We start from the raw sequence: 9,975 nt of genomic DNA, 5'->3' as shown, positions 1-9,975 counted from the left end.
CACGGCTGTTTCTGACCGAGTCACGGCTGTTTCTGACCGAGTCACGGACATTTTTGTGTCTAAATTGGAGTAACTGTGACAGTGGTAATGGCAATCTGTAAATATATAAAATAACTTAAAAATAAAAACAAATATAAAATAATTACTTTGAGAACTCCATAAAAATCCATCTACTACTTACTGAAATATTTTGCTAACAGACAAACAAGCACAGACACAGTATTGTCTACCTCTCATGGCATGTGATGATGTGGATGATAAAAGGACATTAACAGATTTCTTAATAACGTTTTGCTCTTGAGGTCACATGTCTACCAGATGTTTCATCTATGGAGAGGTAAAAAAACATCTCTATCACTGGTTAAAAAAATGTATCATACTTTAGAAAAAATGTGAAGCCATCATGTTGCAGAGATTCAATCTTTCAAATTTTAGCTTCTATTTTTAAGAAATTGGACAAATTTATTTTTCTGAGCTGAACAGAACTTTGGACTTCTTAAATTTTATTTTATTTATTTATTTATTTTTCCATTTGATGGGTATCACTTTTACCAGACACAATTGCTGTATATGTTTAAAACACAGGTTTTGTTGTGGTAAAAGGTAAAAACTGACAAATTAATAAAAAAACAAAACAAAACATGAGCTGTCAAATCTTGTCTGAAAATTATATGAATACATAATGGCTGATGAGAATAAAACGTTGGCATCTAAATTAGTGAGGAAAAATTGGCGGCGGTTTATTTTCTGAAGTTGATTTTGTTCATTTGTAGAAATATAAATTTCACCCAATTCATACTTTTGAAAAATAATTAAATAAATAAATCCAAAGAACTTCTGGATTTTTGAACAACGAAATGGGACGAGTGTGTTTTTATCTGCCTCGTGATCACTGGATGTACGTCTGCAACTAACAAACTTTTGGAGTCAGTCCAATCCAAGATGGCTGCCACAGCTAATCAACGTTAGAAAACACAAAAATGGCTGCAAGTCTGTAAAATGTACAGATATTGAGCTAAAATATGGCGTGGTGTGGTTTCAGATGATCCCAGTTTAAGCAGGTTGTTCTGGTTAAAGCTCTGTGTGGACTGGTTTCTGACAGGAAACTTTTCTGAGGCTGGAGCTGGACAGCGACTGAAGCCTCGACTCACCAGTTCCTCCTGCTGGTGTTGAAATGCAGCGGTGACCTCAGCCCAGGCCCCCGAGGGTGTCACGACACTGAAGAAACGACAAACCTGTTGCATGCTGGGAGTTTACAAGGCTTCACTGTGACTGGTTTGTCCTGATGGATCTAGGATGATTTTGTTTTTGTTTGATTCACTCCTGGTTTATTAGTTTAAGAGTTGTTAACTTTTGACATTCAATAGAAATGTAACTGCTTGATGAATGGAAAAATTTATTTTAGTTTCAGCCTGACTTTCTGCTGCTTTGCCAAAATCGGTAGTTTTGTTTTTTTACTTGGAGGAAAATTAATTATTAGACTACTTAAAATTGTATGACAAAAATGAATTTTCTTTAATATATTTGCACTTCCTCAAATTTTATTTTATTGTATTTATTTCTATAGATGCAGATGTATTTTGGTCAGCATCAGGGATGGTGGAAACATGAATTTAATGAATAACTTTTAAAACTTCAAGCTGAAACATTTTGATCCATGCGAGACGGCAGTCAGCGTTTTGAATGTACTGGTCCAGCCTGCTTCCCCATCAATACTTGAATCAAATAAACTCTAATGTATTAAATAAAATAAAAAAAATATTTTATTTTTGTTAAAGCTAAAAAAAAATGTGAGAAACCTGCTAGACTTCATAAGGCCAGAAGTCCGTGTTGACAAATGTAAAGTTTTGACATTTATTTTTATTTATCTGGTACTTTGATTAAATTCAAACGGTATAATATAAAGTATATACGGTTTGATTCATTGATGTTTCTACACTTTAGTTTACAGCTCAGTTCAATAAAGTGGCCTTTAACGACCAAATGCTTTTACTCCACATTTAAGGTGTCACAAATATAGATTTAGTTTTTTTCATTTTATTTTTTTGTCTAAATGCAAAAACTAAGTGGTGTCGAGCTTCAACTCGAGTATTAAAACTTTGTCTTTTATTTTTCATTAGATGGAAACTGAAGCCATCACAGCTGAACTTCTTTAGCTCTAAGTATTTCTGAGGATTTACTTTTACTTTCTGAACACAAGTTCTGAAATTAAATTAAAGGAGAAAACTTTTTTCTCTGCATTTTTTCTTTGATGTTTGAACAACCCAACTGTTTTAGTCTTATTGTGATATTTCTGTGAAAGATCCAAATAAGTTTATTTCTCTTTTACGACCGATGATTCGGAGACGATTGAACCTGAAACTGCTGAGTTTTGAAGTTTGTATTTATTTTTTGATCTAAATGTTCATATTTAAGTCTGGTGGCCTTTTACCCACTGTTGTAGGTACTTTGTGCATAATAAAACTCAAAATGCTGCACAAGAATTGAATACGTGTTTTTACTGTATATCCGTGTGTAATCTTGTTTATCAGCTCGTGTGAGTCTCAGCCCATCGTATTCATGACGCATCTGTATTTTCTGATGTCTGATCTCACCACAGATGTTTTCAGGACAAACATAATTTTTAAACTTTTTTGCAAACTGACATCTCGTTTTGGGCTTTATTTTAGAAGGCGAGCAATGTTTTCTACATTCTATGACATTTTGTTTCTTATTTTCTGAATCCACTGTTTATAGCAAAGAATGAAAAATAAAAAAAAAAGCTCCAATGCTATTGTTTTTCCTCACATTTCCAAAAGCCTAAAACCTCAAATGTTTGCCCATTTTTACTGCTCATTCAGCTGTAATTTGTCCATTTCTGTAAATCAGGAATAAACTGAACCGTAAGTGCGTTTCATCCGTTAAAGCAATGAATTCAAATTCTGTTTCTGGAGCAACTTAGTTTCTGAGTCGAATCTAAAAAAGCATCACAGAAACTCCACATTGTGTCAACACGATTGTGAAATGAAGGTTGATCTTTTCCTTACCGTCTTTTAGTTTTTAAACTGAAAAGTGAGAGTAATTACTTTTTAAATGGGAAATGTTTAAAGTTCAAACTGCTCGTTTGCAGCCCGACATGCACGAGTGATCATAAAACAGACCTCACCTGGTCTGAGGCCGGTGGTCCTGTATGTTTTAGATGTTTCCCTGCTCCAACATCTCCAATTAAACGATCACTATCTGAATATCGCCGAACTTTCAGAGCTGCCGGGGAGCGTTTAAATGAAACGTTTGACACGAGTGGTCAAGATGCCCAACTTTCTCTGCACCGATTTAGAAACGGTGAGTTCATGTAACGTCACTAAAAAGATCACGTTAGAATTACATCGTCGCTCCCAACTTCACCTCAATGTCTTCATGTAAAATAAAATAGCTCACCGCTTATTAAAAAAATGTAATCTTTACAAAGAACAGAGCCTTGAACACCGGGACATGAAGGTGAATAAATTGTAACATGGATGAAAAATGTGTAAATTAATCCTATAGCTTAAATAAATTTTCCACACAAATATTCCTAAATGACAGATTTTACTTTGTGCAAATGAGAAAAATGTTCATGGGATTTGAACGTTATCTATAAAGATTTTTAGTTTAATTTTCTGGTAAACTATATTCTAAATATAAATGGATGAGGCTTATTATAAAAACCATATGAATGACTTAAAATGAGGAACTCTTGGGTTGATTTTGTTACTTTGAGTAATTTTATGGCTCAAGTTCTTTGTACAGACGTTTTGCACACCAAGTCCAAAAACATCCAGCAGACGATTCACAACAACCGTTTAAGCCACTAAACTGTTGACAACTGAGAAAATTGCCATTTACAGAAAAAGCTGCAACACAAAATCACTTTCTGCAGTTGTTTTTAAAATGTGTCCCACACCCAACGTGAAACAGATGATCTAGTCAAAAACCTTAAAAAAAACAAAAACACGTTTTATTGGGAGAAAACTCACATCAATTGTGACAATCATGTAAACTAAAAGGTAATTAAAATAAGTTCAATATTTCTATTATTCCAACTAGAAATACACAGAGGGTCAAAGAAATGATTACCGTACTCAGTGTGTGTTTTGAAGACGAAAAAATATTTTCCATGTTTTAATTTTCCCAGCCTGTGCTTCATTGGACAGTATTTTAAATCAAGACAACCGTGTATAAAAGCCATCTTGGTTGTTTTTATTGTTCGTTGGAGACTTTGCGTCCAAGTTGTCCATCTCAAAGTTTAATATCCGGTAGTGCAGTGTTTATCTTAAGACCCAAGAGGATGCTGTGGTTTGTTGCGTAGTCCAAGCAGACTGCTGGTGAGACCGAGTCTAAAAAGAGTTGCGTCCTTCTGTGGATCGATGATGCTGAGCCAGCTTTCCGTAGCCGCCTCTGGCTGGGTCATAGTCCTGCCTGTACTCATCTCTCACCTACACAAGAAAGACGAAGAGCCACAGGTTACAACTACACACGCACAGGCAAATTAAGGAAAAAAAACAAAACAAACAGAAGTGTTGTAAAAACAAACACTAAAACTAACACGAAGTTAAATGTTTTACTATTTTCTAGTTTTACTCCTTTAAAGTAAACTAACAATTCAGCTTGCTAATGAAAAATACATGTGGAGTGATGGTGCGAGGCTGCAATATATGGTTAGGGGAAAAAAATACATTGGCATAAACAGGAGGCATCAGATAAAAATCAGTATTTATTTTATGCCGTTCTGTTGGTTAGAAAAATAATATAATTATTTGGGCAGTACGAAGGCTTAGTGTTTAACATTGTAGCCTCACAGCAAGGAGGTCCTGGGTTCACTTCCTGTTTGGATCTGGGGTCTTCCTGTGTGGAGTTTGCAGCATGTTTTAAAATGTTTCCTCCTACTGTCCAAAATCATGCATGTTAGGCTGCCTTCAGGCTCAGGCCTCCCTTGCAAAAGAGATCTGTGATCTCAGTGAGACTTGCCTGGTTAAATAAAGGTTAATAAATAATAGTCAGTTTCCTGTGTTACATTAGAGCAGACCACATTATCAAAACTTTAATTTGCGTTTACTTGAAACATCATGGCCATTGGAAGTGAATAACTTTAAACCTTAGTCCATAAAAAAAAATAAAAAATACCCGGTACTTTCATAAAATAATGTTTGCTCTGCATTGTGTCATTTTGTAATCAACAGTAACATGGAGTCATGACGAAAAACAATGTAGGAGGAGGAAAGTGCATTAATTATTTGCAATTGAATAAACAAACACTTTTACAAAAACACCACAGCTCTCACCTGTCCTCCAGATTTGCCACGACCGTACTGCCTGCCCTCCTTGAAGCCTGCGTCCCAGTCTGTCCTGATAATTCGGTCGTCCAGTCGTGTACCATTAACGAAGCGCATGGCGTTTTCAGCATCTAGTCGAGTGTAGTATCTGGTACACAAGCAGCTAAGGAATGCTACACACTTTGTGAACAAGTTTATATTACAAAGCCAATCCTTATTATTCATTGTTGCTATTTTTTTTAACCGTCCATGAAAAATAAGTTTTTCTAGTTTGGGTTGGGTGTTTTAAAAGGATACTCAACAAAGCAGAATCCACAGGCAGTCTTCTTGATTTTATCCAGACCAATAATGATGCGCTTGACGTCACCACATTTAGAAAACAACTCATGTACCTGTCAATAAGTTAATGAAATACATTCACAAAGTAGACGCTTAATATTTTAAACAATTCAAAATACATCTTAATGGCTGCACAAATTAATAAGTGTCTGCATCAGCTGTAAAAACAGAACTTAAAAGTTTGACATGCTCAAAGAGTGGATGATTCGTCATAGATTAGTCACATAATTTTTCAAATGAGATATTTTAAATTTCTGTCACATTACCATGAAATAAAGACAAGTGAACTTATTCCCAAGTAAGTTGGTGCTTGAATTAAACTAAAGGCCTTACCTGCTCCTCAGTGGTGTAAAAGGACAGGTTCCCAACATACAAAGTATTGCTCTGCTTTAGTAGTTTTTCTTGTTCATACCGGTTACCCTGCGACAAAAATAACAAAAGTTTGTGAGTAAAAGCTGCTTTTATAAATCTAAAATACTTTGAAAGTCCCACCACAACAAAAAGCACTGAGACAACACAAAGTCCTGCTGTTTGTACACACAAATGGAAACACTACTAAATTATTAAGGATACAAATTGAAATAAAAATAAGACTTTAAGCTCGGAAATTCAAACATTCAAAACAAAACAAAATTAATAACAAAATGTCTGTAAATCTAAGCAGTTGAACAAGCCATGAGGTTTTTGTTTTCGACCAAACAAATATAAAAGGTATCTTTACTTAAAACAACTATTCATTTCTATTTAATTATAGGCATTTTAAAAAGCATAGGTAAAGGATGTTAAAAAAAATTATCGAGGTGAAGCACGGTGAAAATTCAAATTAAAGAGCCGCTTGATGCTAAAATTCGCTAACAGGTTTCGCGAGATAAACCTACACATTAAGGTTCAACAGCTTTTTCCTGACTTACCTTAAAATGTTGATCTCTGTACTGACTAATCTCAGTGTAAGTATCACTACTCAAAGCGTTTAGTTTAGTAGCCATTGTGGAAATAAATGACAAAACAGCGCACCGAAACGCGTACTAGTTTCAGTTAAGCACTTCCGGCTTATTTGTCCGTCTGAAAAACAGCTCCGGGTGGAAAAATTCTTATTCTGCTTCTTTTATTGGCGGTTGGCAAAAACTGAAAGTGTGCATTACCGCCACCAACTGGTATGGAGTATGTTTCATCATGGTATGAATAAACTATGTACTGTACAGGTAATCAAACTCTATTTATCAGTTTTGCTTTCTTAAAATATCTAATTATAATTTGTATATGTTAGCTCCCTAAGTTATGTTGCAATATATCTATTATGTTAAACGTTTCTTTGATCTTTTCAAAATCTCTCCTCATATATCTTGTTTTTGCTCATATTTCAGACACTCAAGAATAATATGTTGTATGGTTTCCTCCTCTCCACAGTGATCACATGTTCCTGTATTGTGCTATATTGTTCCTGTAAAAAAGTGTATAAGTGAGTCCTGTACGTCCAAATCTTAGTCTTGTTTTTAATATTTAATTCCTTTCTGCTCCTTCTTCCAGTTCTCGTTTCTCCCACTGCCTTCTTGATCCTAAAAACCATCTGCCTTGTCTTTCTCTATCCCTCCTTTATGCCATTCTTTCATCAGTTTCTGTTTAATGATAGTTTTCACCTCTGATTTACTTCTTGTATGCACTTGTAGTACATTATTGTTTTTAATGCTTTTACATATTCCACCCACTGTACATGTACTGCTAATAGAACTGCTAACATTCCTCCTGTGTATACTGATAATCCGTTGGTGATTCGTTTTATTTTATTTGAAAATCCAGGATTATGAATGTTAGGGAGTTTTGGTCAAGGTTTATGGATGTTTTTAACTACTGGTGGCTGAGAATGCTAACTGTCCATGAATTGAAGTGTGGCTTCTTTTGAGTAACAGATATTTTTCATATTTTAGATCTTAGTTTTTCTTTTCCATTTTATTGTTGGACGTAACTGGGACCCTGTGCACACAGTTTCGCTCCACCACATGTACCATGTGCGGCGCAAAAGACAAATAAACTCTGACTCTGATCCAACATTGAAAGCTATACCTATTTTTTCAGTTGTTTTTAATGCATCTGTATGAATCGGAACGTGCTGATAATTGTTTGTCTGTTCTGTATATGAATTTATAATGTAGGTCCCATCCTTTCTTTTCCATCAGTGTCATGTCTACTGTTGCTAGGGTGGAAAGATTCATCAACCATGGCAGATGTTTTTATAGCATCATCTGTTAATATCCGATTTTGTTAGTTGGGTATAAATCCTTTTTTTGTTGTTGTTGTATGCTGTAACAAAAACATATATAAGTGTTTTTTTTATTTTTTTTTATTAGACAATCTACTGCACAAAATATATTAAACTTGAGACCACATGACAACATTCACTACAGTCAGCTATAACAATGTTTGTGGAGACATGGCATTGGCTACTGACCAGACCATTTTCACACTTGAACTTTTTTTATTTTGCTGACATTGATCACATGGTGCAAGTTTTTAATTTTGCTAAATTCCTTCAGAATTTTTTGTATATACAGTTTATCATGAATGCTTTATATTTACCTTTGGTACTGAAAAAATGCAGCAGGTAAAGTAAAATGTTCACCTGTCACATACTACATAGCTTAATAAAAATAAGTTATTTTTTTGCATCAAGCACTCAAAAGACATGTTATATTTGAGAACAATATTACACCTAAATGGCTCAAAAGTCATGCTAATTGTACAAAAATAACCACCAAAAACACTTAAATTGTCAACATTTTATTATCAATATTCCAAATAGTCCAGTAAACAAAATCATTTATCATAACCTGTGCCCAGATTCATTGCTGACAAAATGCATGTAGATTATTTATCACAAAATGAGTGTAAACGTGAACTGATTTACAAGATAAATGGTTTAGTAAAAAGGATATGATGGTAATATCGACCCGGAAAGAAAAAAAAGTCAGCTGCTGAATGGGAACTGTCTTGGTGTTTAGCAGGAACATATCATCAGTTCTTCTATTAAAATAAGTTCAACACAGATCATCGTAAGCAATGCCAGTCAAATGAGAATAGTGGCTTTGCTGAGCTGAGTCAACTCAACTCCCAGATTTGGCTTGAACTCTTGGTTAAACGTCTGATGATCTTATTTGCAAGCAGCAACACCTCTTGGAACCTGAAAGATAAATACAAAATCATAATATTAATAATAATCAGAAAACAAAAAGTAACCAAATGCTTAGAATAAATTTGTGAAGTAGCTATAAAGACGAGGACCCAGTGTCAATAAGGTGTCAGACAATCACCCATGGAAATAAACAATAACAAACTTAGTGCATCATCCTAATAAAACTGCAAAATACCACTTTGGAAAAATAATAAAAATATAAAAGGATAACTTCCAATCCAGTTTCTCGAGTTGATAAAAATGTTCAAAATCCTATTTTTTCCCCCCCATAAAATTTACAGTTTGGAAGAGTGAAACATTAGATGAGGGCCAAGAAAAAGTAATAAAGCAGAAAATACAAGATTTTACTTTTCATCATCTATGACAACTCAAAATGTGTAGTAAAGTAACAAGTTGCTTTATTATTATTGCTGTTTACAAATGATTAAAAGTACGGTATTTATTTTATTGTTGTATTGCTACACAACTTAACAAATCCACGTGATGTTTTAACAAAACGGTCACAAACTCAATCAGTGCTGATGACGTCAGAGAAAGTGATTTCCTGGTCATGTCCCTGCAGCAGGTGACACGAGTTTGTAAAAACTTACTTTTGAACGTGTCCTCTCCCTCAAAGCTCAGCTTTCCTCTCGATGCTCAGCAGCTCCACTTCGAAGATGAGCGTGGCTCCTCCGGGGATCTTGGGCGGAGCTCCCCGGTCTCCGTAGCCCAGCTCAGCGGGGATGACCAGCTTCCTCTTCTCGCCCTCACACATGCCCAGCAGGCCCTGGTCCCAGCCTTTAATCACCTGTCCGGTCCCCAGGGTGAAGGTGAAGGGTCTGTCCCGCGGGATGCTGCTGTCAAACTCGGTGCCGTCCTCCAGCTTGCCGGTGTAGTGCATGTTCAGCACGTCCCCCTTCCGGGACTTGATGGGACAGTTGTCCACACGCTTCTTGATGCCGATCTGGAGCTTCTTCTTCCCGTCCCCAAACACCGCCGCCGGGCTCAGAGACAGAACCGCCACCAGCAACAAGAACTGCATGACTTCAGGAGAAACGTTTAACGAAGTGAAAAGCTTCAAAATGTAAAAGGAAATGGAGCTGGACAAACGTTACCTTAACGATGACGACTGAGCTAACAAAACAAACGGATGTAGCTGACCGGGTGGTGTTACTACAT

General features: G+C 35.6%; 3 protein-coding genes across 3 annotated transcripts in view; 1 reads left to right on the top strand and 2 right to left on the bottom strand.

Moving 5' to 3' along the window:
* LOC119407733 (low-density lipoprotein receptor-related protein 8) overlaps positions 1 to 1,138 on the top strand; it is a 14,137-nt gene extending 12,999 nt beyond the window's left edge. The window contains exon 13 of the mRNA XM_037674552.1: positions 1,103 to 1,138. Within this exon, the coding sequence (XP_037530480.1) occupies positions 1,103 to 1,138 (36 nt within the window). The remainder of the gene's footprint in view (positions 1 to 1,102) is intronic.
* A 2,959-nt stretch (positions 1,139 to 4,097) lies between these two features.
* On the bottom strand, positions 4,098 to 6,695 carry ncbp2 (nuclear cap binding protein subunit 2). The gene is made up of 5 exons (XM_037674550.1): positions 6,542 to 6,695; positions 5,964 to 6,050; positions 5,589 to 5,683; positions 5,301 to 5,439; positions 4,098 to 4,454 (listed from the first exon to the last, which is right to left on the bottom strand). The coding sequence occupies exons 1-5, from the start codon at positions 6,614 to 6,616 to the stop codon at positions 4,356 to 4,358; spliced, it is 495 nt and encodes a 164-aa protein (XP_037530478.1). The 5' UTR covers positions 6,617 to 6,695; the 3' UTR covers positions 4,098 to 4,355.
* A 1,694-nt stretch (positions 6,696 to 8,389) lies between these two features.
* Positions 8,390 to 9,975, bottom strand: fkbp2 (FKBP prolyl isomerase 2). The gene is made up of 3 exons (XM_037674551.1): positions 9,912 to 9,975; positions 9,408 to 9,840; positions 8,390 to 8,805 (listed from the first exon to the last, which is right to left on the bottom strand). The coding sequence occupies exon 2, from the start codon at positions 9,836 to 9,838 to the stop codon at positions 9,428 to 9,430; it is 411 nt and encodes a 136-aa protein (XP_037530479.1). The 5' UTR covers positions 9,839 to 9,840; positions 9,912 to 9,975; the 3' UTR covers positions 8,390 to 8,805; positions 9,408 to 9,427.

This window comes from Nematolebias whitei, chromosome 3 (assembly GCF_014905685.2).
Source record: "Nematolebias whitei isolate Nwh7 chromosome 3, NemWhi1, whole genome shotgun sequence".
NCBI classification, from domain to species: domain Eukaryota; kingdom Metazoa; phylum Chordata; class Actinopteri; order Cyprinodontiformes; family Rivulidae; genus Nematolebias; species Nematolebias whitei.
This window is presented reverse-complemented; position numbering and strand designations above follow the sequence as displayed.